Source organism: Brassica rapa, chromosome A04 (assembly GCF_000309985.2).
Source record: "Brassica rapa cultivar Chiifu-401-42 chromosome A04, CAAS_Brap_v3.01, whole genome shotgun sequence".
Lineage (NCBI taxonomy): Eukaryota > Viridiplantae > Streptophyta > Magnoliopsida > Brassicales > Brassicaceae > Brassica > Brassica rapa.
Window position 1 is genome coordinate 1,533,091 of NC_024798.2, and position 21,924 is coordinate 1,555,014.

Consider the following 21,924-nt stretch of genomic DNA (forward strand, 5'->3'; position numbering starts at 1 on the left):
GAATTTGCTCCAATGGTTCACTGTATAATAGAGTTACTCTATAATAGAGTGAAATATAGAGTAATCTTATTTTTTACTCCAAATATAGAGTGAAAAAACAAGACTACTCTATATTTCACTCTATTATAAAGTAACTCTATTATAGAGTGAACCATTGGAGCAAATCCAACTCTATAATAGAATTACTCTATTTTAAAGTGAAATATAGAGAAAATTATAGAGTACCATTGGAGATGGTCTTAGTAAGTTCTAACACACAATAACACTAAGAGCATAGTTTTTGAGGTGTCATCTTCAATTCATTTAGAGAGGTCTTCTCTTGCAAGACAATGGATAAGCACTTAAGCTGAATATAGGAATAGAGTTTGCTATCACTAGGGTAAGGGTCCTGAGTAGGGATGTCAAATGGGTGTGATAGTCCATGGGTAATCCATGTCCAAATTAATATGGGCATACCCATATTTGACCGTAATTTTGTTTTGTCCAAATGGACAAGGCCCAAATACACCCATATCCAAATGGACAAAACCAGATGGACATTGGGCGGCTAAAATTTTAAAAATATCTAGGATTAATGTATTTAGAGAAAAAATCATGTTTTCCGCCAAAACCATAAAATCATATGTTCCTGTTAAAACCGTGAAATCATGTTTTCTCGCAAAATCGTAAAATCACATTTTCATGTTAAACCCGTAAAATCGCGTTTTATGCCAAAACCGTAAAATCAAGATTTCTCGCCAAAACCGTAAAATCGAGATTTCCTGCCAAAACTGTAAATCTAGTTTTCCGCCAAAACCGTAAAATCGAATTTTCAAGTTTTTCCACCAAAGCCGTAAATCGAGTTTTCCCGCCAAAAACGTAAATCGAGATTTTTCCGTCAAAACCGTAAAATCAAGATTTTCTGCCAAAACCATAAAATCGAGTTTTCCCGCCAAAACCGTAAAATCGAATTTTCCCGCCAAAACCGTAAAATCGAGATTTCCCTCTAAAACCGTAAATTGAGATTTCCGGCCAAAACCGTAAATCGAGATTTCCCGCCAAAATCGTATCTATGCTTTTGAATTCTACAAAACATAATGAAAATATTAATTATGAATTTTTGTATATTAACACAGATTTTTTAATTGGACTCCACGGAAAGCCCATTTGGAATGGTCCATTTTGGGTCTAGACAATTTGGATTTGGTACAATTTGGGCTTAAAAGAGTAATGTCCAATAAACTGCTTTGCCCATTTGGAAATGTCCATTGGACATGGACGCCCATTTGACATCTCTAGTCCTGCGAAGGCTTCTCTTCATGATATTAAAGTTTTAGCTCGGTTGTAATTTTGAAATATTTTTTTTCTGTTTGTCATGTACTTCAATAGTTACTAGATTTTGACTCGTGCTTTCAAAACGCAGGATTTGTTTCTTTTTAAATAAAGATTTTATATAATAAATATGGTCGGTTATAAATATGGTGCGGGATTGATTGTAAATATTTTAGTTATAAATATGGCAAGCTAATTAATTACGGATAAAAAAACTATTTAAAAATGATGGGTTATAAATATAGCATGCAAATTAATTAAAAAAATCCAAATTAGATAATGACATTCTCTTAAAAATAATTTCCAAAACTATGGGCAGAATATAGAGATTCTGCTTTAATAGTATAGATTGTTAAACCGATGAGAATGACAGTTTAAAAAAAAAAATTAGATACGTACATGGTCACCACAAAATAAAGATATGAACATTTGTAACCGATAAAAAAATCATCGATTAATTTAAATCCAGTTGATTCATTTTCTGAAATTTATTACAAAATTTAATGTTGAAAATAAATGCCTCGATTGCTTCATCACATTCCGAAACCGTTTCAACGCATCAAGAGAGATTTGACCATTTGAATTCCCGCCATAGAAAGCGTCCCATTTACACCTCCTTCTCTTTCCACATCTTTTATATATATATATACGTATCCTAATTTTAGGATGCAGCATCTGAATCATCTGATATCTTTTTGGGTAAGTCATAACTCCGCTTCGATTTTGATATCCCGTGAATCAGTATCGCCTTTGATTTAGCTATTACGGATTTATGATTATTGTTTTGATTTAGGTATTTAATCTCTAATTATCATGCATCATATTCAATGGTTTCTTGTTTGTAACTGTTCCTTTTCTCAGTTTAGTTTCTTATATGTATGCTTAGGAGATTTTAAGTGGACCAGTGCAACCGGAGAAGAAGATGGATCTCTTCAACAAGTTACCGGACCCTGTTGTTTCTCACATCTTGTCCTTTCTTCCAACAACTAAGGAGGCTGCTTCCACGTCTGTTCTAGCAAAAAGATGGCGTAATCTTTTTGCATTTGTCCCTAACCTCAATCTCGATGGAGATTCCAAGAGTTTCATGGATTTTGTGGATAGGGTTTTGGCATTACAAGGTGATACTCCCATTAAGGAGTTCTCTCTCAATGCTAAAACCGGTGTTGATCCTGATCGTGTGGATCGTTGGATATGCAACGTGCTGCGACGCGGTGTTACTCACCTTGATCTATTCGTGGCGTTTGGCGAGGAATATTCTCTGCCTCATGAGATATCTGTTAGCAAGACGTTGGTTGAGCTGAAAACAGGATATGGAGTCGATCTTTACGCGTGGGACGATGACATGTTCTTACCAAATCTTAAGAATCTTATTCTTGTCTCAGTTGAGTTTGGTAGAGGTCAGTTTCAGACACTTCTTCCTGCTTGTCCCGTCCTCGAGGGATTAATGTTGCTTAATATGAGGTGGAGAGATAGAAACGAGATCTTGTCGAGTCCATCACTCAAGAAGCTTAAGATATCTGTCGCAGAAGGCTGTATAGGCACTTTCTCATTCGATACGCCGAATCTTGACTTCTTGGACTACGATGATTTTGTTGCCGAGGATTATCCAGTGGTTAACATGCCAAACATAGTTGAGGCTGGGATCAATATTGAACTAACTCCATTTAGAGTCCGTGGAGCAAGGGATAATCTGGTGAAGCTTATTCATGGCATTCGAAACGTGAAGATACTTTACTTAACTCCTGTAACTTTCGAGGTTAGTCTTATAATGTTTTTAGTGTCTCTTGTAATATATGCTTGTTTGGAGCATAACAAAACGTCTCTTCTTGTTTCAGATACTTTCTCTTTACTGTAAAACGATGCCGGTTTTCGAAAACCTTACAACTTTGAGTGTTAAGAGTGTTATGATTCAAGGATGGCAAGCAATGCCAATTCTTCTGAGGAGCTGTCCACGGTTAGAGAGTCTATACATTGGGGTATAAAATAAAGCCCACACACACTTCCTCTTATAGTTTTTTTTCACTAGCTTTGAGTTTGGAATGGCTTATTGTGTTTTTTTGTGTTTTTTTTTCAGGATCTGTTACACTCTATAACGGATGCATGTGGGGATGTTTGTGTCTGCCTTTCAAAGTGGATCAAAGGATTGTCGCTCAAGTCTTGCCATGTGAAGAAGATGAGGATTTCAGGGTTTAGAGGAACAATAAGAGAGGTGCACATGATAAAACATTTCTTGGATTATTTGCCAAGTCTGAAAGAGATGGAGATAGTTGTCGAAGAGAATGAAGATACAATGTTTGATATTCCTAAATGGTTAGATATTGTGGGGGAGACACTGATGCACTTCAACGAGACGTCGAGTTGCAATGTCATATTCTGGATGCATGCTTTCTTGTACCGGAGATTGACTCGGAAATGGAGTCCTCGAGGATGAAAAGTTGCTCTTGCAATGTCTTTTGTTATTTTATATTTGTTTGAAGTACTATTGGATTCATGTTCAAGATGATACACCATGGTTGTTTCTCTGCAATTTTTAAGTTTACTTTTTCACAATCCTTGCCGTCTGAAGCAAGTAATTTGCTTCTTTCTCCTAAAAAAATCTTGGGAAAATTGCTAAAAGAAAACAAAAAAACAAGGTTGTTGTCCCCTTGGTATAAAACTAACATAAAGTTGTCTCAATAGTATAATTTTTCTCATAATCCCAAAACTAACCCTATATTTAATCTAATTAAACACAATTTAAAAGTTAATTTGAATTTAAAAAAAAAAGTTAATGGAAAAAAGGAAAAAAACAGTTGAAAGACAATCGAAAAAAAAAGAGGTATATATATACATCATAGAGAACAAGAGTTTATGAGAAGAATCAAAAGAAAAACTATGGAAAAACCATAGATTGATGAAAAAGAGAATGGAGAACCGTTTTTTTTTTAATTTTTTCAAGTAAAATCGACCATAACACGTTTTAGGAAGTTAGAATATTTCTAGGAGATTTTTAGAATATTTTCTTAACTGAAATTTCATTAATTTTCGCAAAAAATCAGGTATTCTTATATGTAGAAGGCGACTTCTAAAAGTTTAGAAGAATGATAAAAATTCTGAATACACTTTCTACTTTGAGTAGACGTAAGAGTACATTGTAGAAAACATATTCCCCAAAATTTAGAATATTTTATAAAAGTAGAAGATGCATACGGAAGGAAAGTGGATACCTTTACGATTAGTAGAATGCACATTCCTCTTTTTTAGAAATTTAATAAATAGTAAAATGGGCTTTCTAAAAGAAGTAGATGAACGTGTTTATTTTAGAAATCGTTTTCTACTATACCATTTTTCGTAGACGACATATTCTACTTTTAGTAGAACGTATTTTAAAAATCTTATTTACCAAGTTTTTGAACAAAAGAAAATTACCAGCTTGTGTATATGGATGTTTTATTAATTTTTTTATATTTTTAATAATTTTTTTGATTCACAAAATTATTTATTTCATTAGTTTTCAGAAATACAAAGAGTAAAAAAGAGAAAAAATGGACAAAATTGGTTTTATACCAAAGTGACAACAACCTGATTTTTTTGTTCTCTTTTGGCAATTTTCCCAAAAATCTTCTTCTTTTTTTGATAAAGAATTTTTTTCTTTAGAGTTTTTTTTTTCTGGTCTAGGTCCATTTCCCTTCGATGACTTTGCGGATGTTTGTCCTCATACTATATATATTGTCTATTGTCATGTCTTGTGGAAGTCTTGAAGATAAATGAGAATGTAGGAACAATCAGAGAGCTAGAGAAACTTTCATGCCTAAAGCTTGTCAAAGTTAATGCTTGTGCAATAAACGACAAGAAAGAGTTTTGGAATCACCAAAGATCTTCTAATGGTTCCGAGATCGTCCAAATGCAAGTTGCAGATCAAATTTTGTGGGAAAACTAAGTAATGCATAAAAAAAACTACATAGCCTCCTAGTGCTATAATTAATTAAGCCTGTTTGAACATGAATTGGTTTTGGTTACATTTTCTCTGTACTCTAGTAACGTCAATCGGATTGTGAAATTCTCAGTTTACTACAAAGGTTCCAGTATGCCAAAGATGTAATGATACCCAAAATCGGCTTTGACCGCTAGGACAAAAGTATCGTATGTTTCAACTTCTGTTAGGACAAAAGTATCATCGACACAAACTGTTACATACCGTATATGAAAGAAAAAATATACATGATACATCTTTATTTCTACAGTGGACAAACAACTTCGTAGCCATACTTAATTACCTGGTGACAGATGGATATGAGAATATATGCGATGACTGCCATGCACATTAACATGAAGATCTTTATGATGACATCACTTCACTTATGATCTTGATGATATTCTCCTAGCTAGCAGATCCGACGCATGTGGCTTGTGGCAGTAGAAGCCCCATGTCACGAGCATCACTTTGTTTTCTTCTTCGGAGCTCCACTAAAAAAAATAAAATCCACTCTAATCACTTAAAATCAAATTATAAACCAAAGAAAGCCATATTCAATTATCTTTGGATATGCAAAATATTTCAAAAACATGTGTACACCCTTTTGTAGAATTAGCTTTTGTTTTGTTTATGTGAACTAACTGAGAAAGAACAACATTTCACATTAAAAAGGAAAGAGTACAATTAAAAAAACATTTCACATTTGAAGAGTGAATACATCCAAAACGTGTCTCATTAAGGATATGAATGAATATACAATTTATGTTAAAGAAAGAAGTAACGAGATTAGAGAAGACAAAGGATGGTACAAAAGGGACCCATGCCCATGTAACCATTGTCCCAAAGATAAAACCGTCACATTGGGTCTACCTTGTTTGGTCCATATCTCTCAACCACATAAAAGAGAAGACAAAGTCATTTGCAACTAATAAAACCATAACATAACACTTGTTTTTGTCCTCTTCATCTTTGTTTTTCTTCTTTCTTTCTTCCCACATAAAAGACCAATTTTCTCAACTCCGCGTAAGCCTTTCTTGTTTTAACAACGCACACTAACTGACCCTATTGATGTGACTCTTTATTATAGTATACATAATTTAAACATTTATGAAATCCAGTAGAAAAAAGGTTGCGTCTGAATAAATGAGCGAATGCGAAAGCTGGCTGGCTGGCTAGGTAGATATATGGCCAACAAATGTTTAAAATAGTACTAGAATTGTGGTAAGTGTCAGATTTGGTAGATGGTGAAACCTATTCTGTAAATCCCAATCCCAATAAACCTACCACTCTCCGTCCCCTCATTGGAAACATCACCTACTCTCTCTTTTTCTTTTATAATACTAATATGAAATTTCATACTGCTACAAGTCCATAATTAAGCATTATCAAAAGTTAAAGAACCAACGCCAAATCTTATACTGTATTGTATTATTACATAGGGCTAATTATGCTATATGTATCAAATAAATAAAATTTGTGATATAAGTTAAGATTTAAAACAACAATGAATCCACCCATATCAAATTTTCAATTAACCAAATAAATATGTAGTTTACATAGAAATATATATATATATGTGTGTGTGTATCTTGAAAATATATCACTTTCAAAACAGTCAAATAAAATCGAACTATTTTAAAATTAGTTCCATATCTAAAGAATATTTTTATATTTTGGATATAATTTTTGATACAGACTCGTATTCTTTAATCTTCTTCTATACCTTCAAAATATATTTTTTGGTTGTGCAAAGAAAAAAAAGTGTCTTCGGGTTCTATCAAGTCTGAAACCAAGTAGATTTATTTTTTGTCTCATAGATATTCACTGCTACATAGATCATAACATGTTAGATTTGTACATGTTTTCATTGTTGTATCCAAATTAAAAAAATTAAGTACATTAAATATTCTTTGTATTGTTGATAGAAAGATATATTATACCGGCAGGAAAGCTATAATATACCAGTACCACTGTTTATAAGCTTTGTGCATGAACTCAAACATAAGAACAATTTAGATATCATGAGCAGTTTAATGATTACGAGCAAATTAATTTCAGGAGTAGCTTAAGAATTCACTATAAGTTGCTATGCCATTCTATATTTCTATTCATCCACGATAATAAGAAACATATAGATATAGCTATGCCATTATATTCATAGACTAAAAATATAGATATATAAATTGAAAAGACTCTAACAAAGTTTTATTTGCAACCCAAACATGTATAACAAAGCTTACACAAGAAACGTCTTAGGAGGCACATGTGTTGAAATTAGATATGGTCTGTTTGATGAAAGTTCGTGAATGTTAAAACTTTTGTGCTCCTATCCATGCATGGTGCTTACTTATAAAAGCGAATCTCATGTTTACCGATAAAAACTTTTACTTTTTAGTAGATGAAGTTTTCAAATTTTAATGTAAAATTTATTAAGTTTTATACTATATAATTCTTTATATTATAGTATTGTTTATGTTAATTGGTTGAATTGTGGTTATGTAGATATTTAATTATGTTTTTGTTTAGAAAATGTACAATAAATTTTTACCTGAAACTAGTTGTTTGAACCAATATATAAAGTACTCCTAGTTAATAAAACAAAACCTTTGTCTTATGGTGCAAAAAGAAACGTTGAGTTAGAGTAACTTATGCACAGATTAATGCCGACATGAGCACGACTTTCTCCTTCTTTAAAATTTATAGACATTATTTTAAGGGAGATTTTGGTGTATATTCAAAATAGAGAAGGGAATGAAGAATATACCGCTGATTTTGACATAATGAAATCGATGACAATTAGCCCAATAAAGGCCCGGTTTTGCCCCTTTGCAGTACAAGTTCCCGGTTACCGCGAGCGAAGGAGAGGACTGCTGTGTTTCATATGGTATAGTAATCTTCGCTGTGTTTGAAATGGTATATACGTGTGTACCTGATATTTTACAGAAGATACGTTACAGTTGTAAAAATCGCATACAGTATTACGGTTTTCAGTAAAAACATGTGGACACTAGTTGATACAAGTATTCCATTTTCACCTAACCACGTGCTAAAATTCGATGGTATGGAAATGAGTGGCCTGTAAACTATTTACCATCACATCATCACCAGAAGGCAACGTCACCAACGTATTTACCGCATACGTTGGCACGGTGATCAGTAAAAACGTGTGGATAATAAGTGGTGATGTTCTCAATATATGTGTATTCTATTTACTCCAACCTGTTAATCTATCTCTGTAACAAAAGACACTGAAGAAGATAAACACAAAGAAGAAGTTAATGCTTGACTGAAGAAGGTGAACACAGAGAAGAAGTTAATGCTTAACCGCATCGATCAGGTAATAGTTCTGTAATCATATGATAATAAATGTTGGACAATGTATATGCTTATAACATCATCCATCAGTATAACTAGTGGTCCACATAATGGAATAGTCTTTGTACCACTCATATAGTAATTCTATAAGCTTTTCTCTATTTTCAGATGGATGGACAAGATATGGTTTTACTTGTACTTGGGACATGGATCCGTGACGCAGACAGACGTTGGATCTTTGAACCCGACATAGGGTGCACACGTGAGGAGTACATTCGCCTACACACTCAGATGAAGCTGGTGGAGCTGCAGATAGTAAACCCTAACCGGTATAGATAATCTGGAAAACTAAACCCTAAAATGAAAATAGTAAACCCAAACCGGATGTGTAAGAACTATACTATTTATCACTAACAAGTGATCCATAAACTGTGGTTGTTCTATTCTACTTGGTGAGAGTGAACCATACTATATAAGTACTGTCAAACAATAACAACAATCCTCAACACAATTCAATCGAAATCAGACTACTACTGTACTACACAAACAACATAAACCAAATAATAGACCCAAACCAAATCTGGAAAACTAAACCCTAAAATGAAAATAGTAAACCCAAACCAGATGTGTAAGAACTATACTATTTATCACTAACAAGTGATCCATAAACTGTGGTTGTTCTATTCTACTTGGTGGGAGTGAACCATACTATATAAGTACTGTCAAACAATAACAACAATCCTCACCACAATTCAATCGAAATCAGACTACTACTGTGGATAACATATTTCATTCCCACTACTCGATAGTAACAAAAGGCATACCTGGCCCTTTTGGTCAACAGTCTTCGCCCAAGGAACATTAACAGCCAATTTTCTAGAGACCAAACTCTCCAAAATTTCTTTCGATCCTCTATTATCATCAGGAATTGGCGCCCCATCCTTTGCCTTGACAAATATCGCAGGACAGGCCGTTAAGGTCACAAGAACCATTGCGTGTACAAACCCCTGAATCGCAATGGTGTCTTGCACATACTGAAGCGGTGACCGTGGTTTTGCACTGTTGACGGTGAGTAAAAACGATTCTCGGCCCCACGGATATTTGAGAAACTCATCTATATTACCCAGCCTGTTCACAACTTTTGGACGAATCTTCGTTGACCCGCACGTTGGACACAAAATTCCCTCAACAAGAACCAGCAATGCTAAACGCAAACGCGTCACGGAGTCCTTGTATTTTTTTCCCAATATGAGCCTATCCATTATCCAGTTAGGGGTGGGTTTGTCTTCTCCACCAAACAAAGCTTCCCATATGGACGATTTTGATGTTGTCCCTTTTCCTTTCGCATTTCCTTTGGCTCTAACAACAACTTTCTCTTGCTCACGCATAGAGGAGGCAGGAGGTTCTTCACAGTTTAGACCAGTTACTAGAGCGAAGTCTTCTATGGCATATCGTATCGGCTTTCCGGCAAACGTCCACCATAACTCAAACTCCTTCAAAGTTACCAACTGCAGCGAGAGAAAATAATGAGCAAACATGACGGAGAACGTATGACCACCCATACGAAGGACTGTAGCAAACTGTGTTCCTTGCAACATCTCCAAATCTTCCTCATCTAATGCAAGCTTGATCAACTCTATCCACCGAAGGTTGAAGTAACTATTAACCCTCTTTCTTCCAACTGGCTCAAACCCAGTCTCAAACAATCTGCTTGGCAGTTCCACCTCTTCCATTGCGAGCCTTGCAAAACGAAATAGCAAAGACTGTTACAACCGAATGGTATAGCACAAGACTGATATATTTATATAATGGAATAGAACAATCCAATTTCTCGACAAAAACATGAATAGAATCCGAGAGCAACACAAAATACAATTTGGAAATTGAGTACCAAACAAAACCCATGAACAAATACGAAGGATTAACCGGAACAAACGGTTGGGATACATGTACATTAGGTAGACAATAAACCCCGAAAATCCGATTTCTTAAAACCAGATTATACCATATGACATAGGAGAGTGAATACATGGAATAGAATAAAACCAAAAGACTTTAACAGCAGACCATATCACATAGAACAGTGATTACACGTAGTAGAACAGAACCAAAATCAAAAGCATTCATAAACAGCGTCCCCTACCATCAACACCAGATCATACCATATGACATAGAACATTGTCTACATGGAATAGAACAAAACAAAACGACAAAAGCATTGACAGACAGCGAAACCTACCTTGTACATGTAATAGAAACACAAGACACTGCCGATTACATAGTACAAAATGTAAGCACTCAGTCAATTATACATAAAGGCCAGACATATATAAACTCCCAGAATCAGATCTACATGTCAACAGAACCGGATTCCGACATGCAATGAGGGGGTTACCATAAACGAAAGGCGAATCGCATCAGCAGAAAAAGAACTAACCTTTTCGAACTTCAAATCCTCGACGCTTCTCTAGCTTCACGTTTCCGAAGAAGAAACCTTTTGGAAGTTTTTGAGATTCAATCCGCCTTATACGGAACCAATTACCGACGCCCTTCACCAACACCGGAATGATTGTCGACGACTTTCCCCGGAGTTCTGAGAGATGCCGTGAAATTAATCTTAGAGGAGAAGATAAATGGAAGTTACTTCCCTTGTGTGAAAATGAAAGGTCGGGGAAGTTACACGATGTAAAAACCCAATAAAGTAAAAACAAGTTTATATATTTATTTAACAAATTTATATATTTATTTAATTTTAATGCAGACGGTGGAACCGGTTAATCATGAGGGCAGAATTGCATTTATACATATTACACACGATGTATCCTAGCAGATTAGGTCAAACAGTCATAAACTGAATTATAATTTTATTTTGTAATATACAATCCAATTTCTCTTATTTTAATAAAACTCCATTAATTCGCATTTCTTGGAAACAATACGAAAAGAAAAAGAAAAAAAGAGTTGACACAAAATGAGGGCTAGATTTATGGAGATTTCAAAAGGTAGGTTCCAATAAAAGGATGTCACGTGGCTGCCATGAAAGAAAGAAAGAAAGAAAGAAGAAAGCATGTGGGATCTTCGGTGCAACTAGTAGATCATCATAGTATGATAGTTGTACTAGTACCACCACACACAGCTTCACTATCTACCACTATATCTATTCATTCTGTGTGTATATAGAGAAAGAGAGTATGTGTAGATGAAAGTAAAGAGAGGAAGCACATGGGAGATAGATCGAAAAAAACTCTCATGTGAGCACATGTGCTTTCCTTTTCTCTTTTCCTTTTTTACGGGGCTTTACTGGGTCCCCTCCTATCTCTCTCTCTCCCATGCACCTGACGCAGGTGAATCCTATCCTCCTCCTCCGCTTTTACTCTCACGCGCCTCCACTCGCTAACTCGTTTCGTATTAGCTCGTTCTTGCTTCCTTACCATACTGTAATCATCACCATTAACTGGATTGAAGTCACGTTGAGTTGTGTAAATAATGATTATAATCATACATAACCTATTAATAAAACTAATCTATATGTTAAATTAGAGGACACATCACCATCAGCCCAAAACATAAGATTAATAATGCTTTTTCTTGTTTTATATTACGTTTGAAGGTGTACATACGTTATCTTAAATTTCCAAATACGTTTGTATGTCTTTTGTTCCACCAAAAAAAACTATTAACATTATCTATCGAATCTTGAAACAAAACCACTACACACATACATTTTCTTTTAATGTACATCGCGGTATCGGTATATACATACTGTAACTTTCTTAATGTATTCCAAATTAACGTCTCTTATTATATGACTAATAACTAAATGTAAGACTTTATAAATTTCAAATGATGAGTTTCTTACTATTGATATTGATTTGTTGAAGTGATTAATGATTATATATAAGATAACAATCAAGCTGATTCTAGTACATCTTCATTAACTTTCACTCTGAAACACATTGATTATTAGCATGTACTGCATTTGTCTACATATGCATGCATTAGTTATAGATTAGATATATTATGTAGTTTTTGTTTTCTACCATAAGTTAAAAATTACACCGAAATCATCATTTCTGTTTCCGAAAAGAATACTAAACAAAGACCCACACAAGTCCAAGTCTGAACTAAAGTTAAACACATGTCATTAAGTATATTATTACTAAACTAAGCATGTTACTTATTAATGACACGGCGTTTTCATTAGGTCTACTATTAGTACTAAACTAAGCATGTTACTAATTGTTAGTGACACAGCATTTGTTTTTCAGTATATATAACTTTCTGAATATATAAAAAACAAATAAAGATCCAATCTATCTATCTGTCAGGACCTCAGGGAGATCCACTTGAGTAAAGTGACGTCTCCACAAAACCACTCAAAATAGCGCGTGCTAATCACTGATCCAAATCACTCCAACCAAACAAAACAAAACAAAAAACACTTCATATATAATAATTCGAAAAACACAAGAACCAAAATAAGAAAATCACAACTGGACCCAGCTTTGATGGCTTTACCCAATTTTAGAAACATAAAAGCCAAACCATTACCTAACCGAACCAAATTATAAACCATACAAAACCAAAACCAAAACCAAAACCAAACCAAACCATTAAGATTCAACTCTATGAATCCATCAAATGCTCAAATAGACAAATAGGTCTCAAAACAACGGCAAATTTTTAGAGTAAAGCAATGCAACTTCGAACCGGGATCCGGTTTAACCGGTCCTACCTTCAATATACTGATTCCATCATCACTAGTATTATAAATGACACACAACTCTTTACCCCTTTTATTCCAACACAACCTCTCTCCCTCTCTCCCTCCGTCAATGGAGAAAACCCTAGCGACTTCCAATACCAAACGCTCTTCTCCGTCGCCTTCAAACGCCGTGAACGCACGTCCCGCTGGTTTCAAGCGCAGAACCAGACAAAGATTGTCAGATGAAACGGCGAGTGTAAGAGAGAGCTGCGTAGAAGATGATGATGAAGAAGGAGTGGAGGAGAAGATTGAAGCTCTTCAGACAATAGTACCAGGAGGAGCGGCGCTTGGAGTGGACGCGCTGTTTGAAGAGACAGCAAGTTACATATTGGCTCTGCAATGTCAGATCAATGCCATTAAAGTTCTTACTTCATTTCTTGAGAGTTGTGAGAAGGATGATGATATGAAGTTTGGAGGTTGAATGTTTAACAAACCATTTGTAATTCTCTCAAATCGTTTATAAGAAGAAGAAGAAGAAAAAATCTCTTTTCTGTTTTATTTAATCATTTTTACTATTATATTTTATTTTTGATTGTGGCTGGCTCTTTTGCCCGGGGCTCATAATTTAATTTCTTCTGAATTTTTTTTTTATTACGAATATTGAGAAAATATTATTTTCCCTTAATTCGGAATTCAATCTGGTACAAAATGGACAGCCAATGTATATGTACACTAATAATATGGGGAAGAAGATATATAATCAATCAAACAAGGAGGCACAAAAAAGTTAGACTCTTTCTCAGTTCCAAAATGTAATATGTCTAAGACCATTCCAATATTTTCTTTTATTTTTATTTCTAAAATAGAGTAACTCTATAATAGAGATGTGTTTTATTCTAGTGTATTTCTTTAAAATAGAGATTTCTATATATAGAGAAAAATATAAAAGAATGCTATTTCTTTCTCTATAAATAGAAGAAAAAATAGCAATTTCTATTTTAGAAGCAAAAATAGAGATGAGTTGAAGTGATTTTGCCTCTAAATGCTATTACAGAGGTAGAAATAGAAGTTGGTTGGAGGTGTTTTTGATGTTTCAAAATATAAAAAATTTTAGTAATTTTTAATTTTACTACATTGTGTAACCAATTATATTTTATGGTGTACTGTATAATTGATTAATTTAATTTTAGTTTATATATTTTTGGTCAAAATTTTTATTTTTATTTTTATTTTTATTGATGCTTTCTAGGTGAAAATAACTTTGTTAGATTAAGGGTGAGATACTTTCCAGTTTCCACAGTATCTACCTAAATAAAATATTTATATTTAATTTACATTCTCTTATCTAAATAAATATTAAATAGAAAAGAAAATTAGGCCAATAAAAATGTAACATGTATACCAAAGTTTCTTAGGATTTATTTTGAGGATTTGTTAACTAAGATGCATTTCTACAATATTTACAGTCTCTATCTTCAGTTTTTTTAAAAAATCGTTATTAAATTGTTTAAATACTCATTAACATGAGGGTGCTTAGTATGAGTGTTTTCATACAAAACATTTTCCTAAAAATCTTATATTTTGGAACACGAAGGAGTATAATAGAACGAAAGAAAATTAAATTGTAAGCGATTATCCTTAAGTTGAGCCTAGTGGACTTTCTGTTCAGCACGTGGCTGGTTAACTTGGAGGAATTGCAAGTCTGAGAAGAAGGGCCCACCGAGCGAAGCTGAGAAATGAGAAAGAGGAAACGGAAGTCAAAAAGAAGGTTGTGTTGGAATGAAAATTTTTGTAGAGATGGAGAAAGTGTTTTAGGTGTTTGAAGAGAAAAAGTGTTTTGTGTGGAAAAGAGAGTTTTTTTTCTTCCAAACTTGGATACTTCTTGATAATACAAAATGATGAGGAGGGGAGGTATTTATAGCCTCCAAAGTACAAAATATCTTACATATTTTAATCCTAAATCTAGAGAATTCTAACATAATATCTAAGATTTTTTTATCCTAATTATATAGATAATTCTATGAGAATATCTAGATTTTTATCTTATGAAGGTGGAGGATAATTCTAGATATTGGGTTAAGTTTGGGCTAAAATGATTAGTAAATTATTAGCCCAAAATGTGATCCAAATCAAGTTTAACTTTCAACACCCCCTCTTAAACTTGATTTGGTTACACCTAGTAAGCTCCTCATCTTGATAAAATCTTCCCGCTTGAGTGGCTTGGTGAATATATCAGCTACTTGATCATTTGTCTTCACATACTCCAATTGCACATCCATCCTGGTAACACATTCTCTAATGTAGTGATAACGAGTGTCGATGTGCTTACTTCGATCATGGAAGACTGGATTTTTTGCCAATGCTATTGCCGACTTGTTATCCACAAAGATCTTCGTTGGCTCCTCTTGTGGTAGATTCAATCCTTTAACAAGTTTCGTAGCCAAATAGCATGGCAAACACATGAAGAGCTGCCACATACTCCGCTTCACAAGTAGAAAGGGTGACTATTGGTTGCCTCTTTGACATCCATGTGAAAGCGGTTTCTCCAATGAAAAACACGAAGCCACTTGTGCTTTTCCGGTCATCTACGTCTCCACCCCAATCGCTATCGCTATATCCAACAAGCCTGTAATCTTCAGAGATGGAGTAGTACAAGCCAAAGTTGATTGTACCTTTGATATAGCGTAGGATCCTCTTAGCTGCCTTGAAATGAGTTGTTGTTGGATGCTCCATGTATCGACTGACAACTCCAACTGCGTGTAGGATGTCGGGCCTTGTGCACGTTAGATATCGTAAGCTTCCAACTAAACTCTTAAAGAGTGTTGGATCCACACTCTCTCCTTCTTTTTCCTTTGACAACTTGACTCCACATTCCATTGGCGTGCAAACTGGATTTGAATCATTCATCTTGAACTTCTTAAGCACCTCTTTTGCATAGCCTTCCTGAGTAATGAAGATTCCATTTTCTTCTTGCTTTACTTCAATGCCAAGGTAGTATGACATTAATCCAATGTCGGTCATCTCGAACTCCTTTGTCATCTCCATCTTGAAATCTTCAAACATAATCGGATTGTTGCCAGTGAATATCAAGTCATCAACATATAAGCATGCAATCAATATATCATTGTTTTGAGTTTTGATATAAAGTGCATGCTCATATGGACACTTGATGAAGCCTTTCTCCTTGAAGTACTTATCAATCCGAGTGTTCCATGCTCTTGGTGCTTGCTTTAATCCATAAAGCGCCTTCTTCAGCCTTAAAACTTTGTCTTCTTCTCCTTTGACTATGTAGCCTTCTGGTTGCTCAATGTAGACTTCTTCTTCAAGGTCTCCATTTAAGAAGGCTTATTTTACATCCATTTGATGTATCCTCCAACTCTTTTGGGCTGCCAATGAAATGATTAGTCTAACCGTTTCTAAGCGAGCAACTGGAGCAAATACCTCATCATAGTCGATCCCGGCTCTTTGACTATAACCTTTTGCCACCAATCTTGCCTTGTACCTTTCAACTTCTCCTTTAGAGTTCTTCTTTGCCTTGTACACCCACTTTACACCAATTGCCTTGTGTCCATTTGGAAGTGAAGCTAACTCCCATGTATCATTCTTTTGAATCGACTTGATTTCCTCATCCATTGCACTTCTCCATGACTTCTTTTCTTGGGCTTCTTCAAAGTTCATAGGCTCGCAATCCGCAAATAGACAAAATAGAGTAACATTGTCTTGATTTTCGGTTACCTCGTAGATGTCTTGTAGACTTCTAAAACGTGGAGTCCTTTCACTTGAACTTTCATCTCGTTGAGAACTTGTTGTTGGTGAAGTTGGAGGTGTAGCTGGATTTTCTCTCGATTGCTCCACATTCTCTTCTTCAAAGGATGGAAAGAAGTTGTAGTCTTCATTATTTGATCTCCAATCCCATTCTCCTTCTTCATCAAAGATGACATTCCTACTAATGATTGTCTTCTTTGTTTCAGGATTGTAGAGCTTGTAGCCTTTGGAGTTAGCGTCATACCCAATGAAGATATACTTTTCACTTTTATCATCTAGTTTGCTCCGCTTCTCGTCTGGAACATGAGCATGAGCAATGCTTCCAAAGACTCTTAGATGTGAGACTCCGGGCTTCCTTCCGCTCCAAGCTTCTTGTGGTGTCTTTTCTAAAACACTCTTTGTTGGCGAACGGTTTGATATATAAACCGCACAAGCAACTGCTTCTGCCCACAACTCCTTTGGTAGCTTCTTACTCTTGAGCATGCTTCTTGCCATCTCAAGTATTGTCCTATTCTTTCTTTCCGCTACTCCATTTTGTTGAGGGGTTCTTGGCACCGTCAACTGTCTTCGAATACCATTATCTTCACAATACTTCAGAAACTCCTTGGACATGAATTCTCCTCCTCGATCCGATCTCATGGACTTGATCTTAAGACCACTTTCCTTCTCAACATGGGCTTTGAACTTTTTGAAAATTTCAAACACTTCTGATTTTTGTTTCAAAAAGTAAACCCATGTTTTTCTTGAAAAGTCATCGATAAAGAGAAGGAAGTAGTTACTCTTACCAAGTGAACTTGGTTTGATCGGACCACATACATCTGTATGTATGAGTTCTAGTGGCTTTCTTGCTCTTGTCTCCAACTCCTTTGGAAAACTCATCTTGAATTGCTTTCCAAGTAAGCAACCTTCACACACTTGATTTGGATGATTGATGCAAGGTAAGCCTTTCACCATTTCTTTCTTGGAAAGTAGCTCTAAGCCTCCAAAGTTGAGATGCCCAAATCGAAGATGCCAAAGCCAAGATTCCTCCTTGTAGCACATCTTGAGACATCGTGCAATGTCATTTTGAATGTTTAGGACAAACATTCTATTACTTGACATCGGCACCTTTGTGATGAGATTATTTGCACTATCTCTTAAAGAAAGGCTATTATCCTTTAGTCGAATGTCATAACCTTTCTCTAAGAGTTGTCCTAGGCTCAAGATGTTGGTCTTCATGCTTGGAATGTAGTAAACATTGGAAATGAATTGATGATCTCCATTCTTCAAGCGGATGAGAATATTTCCTTTACCTTTCACCTCCATCTTCGATTCATCTCCCAAAGCCACATTGGTTTTCACCGATTCATTAAGCTCCACGAACATGCTTTTATTTCCACACATGTGGTTGCTTGCACCACTATCAAGGTACCACTTGTGAACCTCATTTGGTTCATCCTTCTTGTAAGCCATCAACAGCATATCTTCTTCCTTACGCCGTTCTTCAACATAGTTGAACTTTTCTTCAACTCTATTGTTGTTTGGAGTTTTGCATTCAGAAGCATAATGTCCAAACTTTTCGCAACTATAGCATTTGATGCTTGATTTATCGTACCTTGATTTTGGGTTTCCTCTTCCACGGCCTCTTGATGAATTTTCTCCTCTTTGGTAGTTGTCTTCATATGGTCTCCAACCTCGTCCATTTACACCACGACCTCGTCCTCGGAAATGACCGCCACCACGTCTTGGATTGCTTCGGCCACTTTCTTCCTTGTGATCAATTCTCATCTTGAGAACTTGCTCCACAATATCTTCTTTCTTCTTCTTCTTTTCTTCATAAGCTTGTAGTGATCCAAGAAGTTGCTCCATCGTCATAGTCTCCAAATCTTTTGTCTCTTCAATCATCGTAACAATGTGCTCGAATTTCGAATCCAATGATCTAATAACTTTCTCCATGATTCTCACCTCATCTAACTTCTCACCATTTCTTTTTAGGTTATTAGTAACCGTCAAGACTCTTGAGAAGTAATCTGAGATGAGTTCTCCTTCCTTCATTTGTAATGCTTCAAATTCTCCTCTTAGAGTTTGAAGTCGTACCTTCTTAACTTGTTCCGCTCCCTTGTAAGATGTCTGAAGCTTGTCCCATGCTTCTTTGGACGTCTTTGCACCAGCAACCTTCTCAAATGTATCTTCATCTAATCCTTGATAGATTAGACAGAGAGCCTTCTTGTCTCTCTTCCTTGAATCTCTCAAACCATCTTTTTGAGTTTGAGATAGACCACCATCATTCTCCGGTTCATTGAAGCCTTTCTTGACTATCTCCCACACATCATGTGCTCCTAAGATAGCCATCATCCTAAGACTCCAATTGTCATAGTTGCTCTTAGTGAGCAATGGAACTTGGAGGGGAACACCACTATTTGCCATCTTCAAAAGGAACTTGTAGCTCTGATACCACTTTGTTGGAATGAAAAACTTTGTAGAGATGGAGAAAGTGTTTTAGGTGTTTGAAGAGAAAAAGTGTTTTGTGTGAAGAAGAGAGTTTTTTTTTCTTACAAACTTGGAAACTTCTTGATAATACAAAATGATGGGGAGGGGAGGTATTTATAGCCTCCAAAGTACAAAATATCTTACATATTTTAATCCTAAATCTAGAGAATTCTAACATAATATCTAAGATTTTTTTATCCTAATTATCTAGATAATTCTATGAGAATATCTAGATTTTTATCTTATGGAGGTGGAGGATAATTCTAGATATTGGGTTAAGTTTGGGCTAAAATGATTAGTAAATTATTAGTCCAAAATGTGATCCAAATCAAGTTTAACTTTCAACAGGTTGAAGAAGCAAGGAGACGATAGTTGAGTTGAAAGAGAGAACCATGAAGTCTATCAGAGAGAAAAAAACGCACAAAGGTTTCCATGGAAGTAGAGTTGAAATAGATGATTTGATTGCAGCGACCGTGTACGTCCGATATTGCAAGCTAAGGTGATTTTGATTCATATGCTTGACCAGTGCTTCTTATTTCCAAGTCATCATGAGTACCAATATTGTTTGGAAAGAAGAAAAAAAAGAACAAACTTTATATTGGGCCTTAGCCCACAGTAAGAAATCAGACTTGGCGTATGTATACAGCCTCAGCCTCAAGTGAATAAACAAGAAACCATTCAACCACTATATTAGGGGTGGGCACTTTACCCGATATCCGAAGTGGCACCCGAACCCGATCCGAAAAACCCGAACCGAAATTCGAACCGAAGTAGCAAAATACCCGAACGGGTATTGAATAAGGAGAGATTGGATACCCGAACCCGAACGGATAATACCCGAACCCGAATGGATATCCGAAGATAACCGAACATATGTATAATTAACCTTATATTTCTAGTTTACATCTCTCATTTTATATAAAATACTTATATTGATACTACACATACTTTAAGTTCATATGATATACATACAATTACGGAAAAAATGATTTGCTATTCACTTAAAATGCATGTCAAATTTTTTATTTCAAAAATTAACAAAAAATTACATCCAATTTTTTTTAAAAAATAACTAAATTAATGCCTTTTTAGTTTTAAAATGTTATGTCCAAATCTATTAACCATTCAATCTATTAAAAATAAAAAATTAGTTAACTAAAAGTTATATTATTAAATACAAGAAACTTGAGAAATGAATTTTTTTTTTTCAAAATCTAAATATCCGAACCCGATCCGAAATAACCGAATCCGAACTAAAAATATCCGAACCCGACCCGAAGTACAAAAATACCCGAATGGGTTCTACACCTCTATACCGAAATACCCGAAAATCCGAAATACCCGATCCGAACCCGAACGGGTACCCGAACGGGTACCCGAACGCCCACCCCTACGCTATATTTAAGACGGGTTTCGAAAGTGCTCTTTTCAAGATATGAATCTTCTCTAGTTTTGTTTTAGATTCATAGACTGCCATCTAAGTATCTACCATAGTGAGGATTGCCATAAAATGTGTTGAAAGATAGCAAATTAAGACAAGAGGGACAACATGAAACTCACCAACATACAGTTTGATCTAGCAAAAAAAAAACAACAACATACAGTTTGAGACAAAAAGGTTTTGTGTGTTACTGTCACGTTTATATATTTGGAAACCAAAGCGTGTGGACACACAAAGAGTCAAATCCATTTTTGTTAAAAGAGTGGAATCTAACTGAATTCAAAGCATGTGGAAACCAAAGCGTGTGGACACACAAAGAGTCAAATCTAACTGTATTAACTGAACCTTTGAGTCGAGCTGAGGAGCCTTTCATTGTTAGACAGGTTGGTTTCTTTGTCTCCTCTTCCTTTTGCACTTATGTGCCTTGTGTTACATGACACTTTTATTTGCTGATTTGGATAATGGTAGCACATAACTTTGACTCTACATCACACTTCGTTTAGCTTCTCAAATTGCATGAAAACTTGTTGTATAGTATAAAATTTAAATGGAGTTATTTCACTTATTTGATGGAACACATTTTGCAGGTGAGGAGATTAGAGTTGGCCTTGTTGAAACGTTGGTTGAAAAAGGGTTTGAAGCCTGTGGATGGTTTGGTATCAGATGTATCACAATTTGTTAAGGATACTTCAGATTTGTAAGAAGGATTCTCAGTTTGTTCAGTCAACAACTTTGTTCCTTTTTTTTTTGTAATTTTTAACTTTTGGGGTGGTCAAACGCATTAATATTATGAGAATGTCATTTTTGCTATTCATTTGTATTCTTGTACCCTTCAAATCTTCATATCAAACTAATTCAAAGTTTTGGTTTCAAATAACTGAAAATACAAAGGAGCAAGATGTAGAGACACTGTAAAGAGAACTGAAAGTCACATTATCCTGCCGGCTAAGAGCATCTTCGATG

General features: G+C 35.2%; 3 protein-coding genes across 3 annotated transcripts; 2 read left to right on the top strand and 1 right to left on the bottom strand.

The window, feature by feature from the left end:
• Positions 1-61: 61 nt before the first annotated feature.
• On the top strand, positions 62-4,168 carry LOC103862957 (putative F-box protein At3g58860). The gene is made up of 3 exons (XM_018658513.2): positions 62-3,067; positions 3,147-3,287; positions 3,386-4,168. Exons 1-3 carry the CDS (start codon positions 2,234-2,236, stop codon positions 3,740-3,742), a joined length of 1,332 nt encoding a protein of 443 aa, XP_018514029.1. The 5' UTR covers positions 62-2,233; the 3' UTR covers positions 3,743-4,168.
• Positions 4,169-4,828: 660 nt separating this feature from the next.
• LOC117133426 lies at positions 4,829-11,472 on the bottom strand. Its single transcript, XM_033289564.1, has 2 exons — positions 11,019-11,472; positions 4,829-10,321 (listed from the first exon to the last, which is right to left on the bottom strand). Exon 2 carries the CDS (start codon positions 10,312-10,314, stop codon positions 9,352-9,354), a length of 963 nt encoding a protein of 320 aa, XP_033145455.1. The 5' UTR covers positions 10,315-10,321; positions 11,019-11,472; the 3' UTR covers positions 4,829-9,351.
• A 384-nt stretch (positions 11,473-11,856) lies between these two features.
• On the top strand, positions 11,857-13,946 carry LOC103862958 (transcription factor PAR2). The gene has a single exon (XM_033289565.1). It carries the CDS (start codon positions 13,354-13,356, stop codon positions 13,765-13,767), a length of 414 nt encoding a protein of 137 aa, XP_033145456.1. The 5' UTR covers positions 11,857-13,353; the 3' UTR covers positions 13,768-13,946.
• The last annotated feature ends 7,978 nt before the right edge of the window (positions 13,947-21,924 follow it).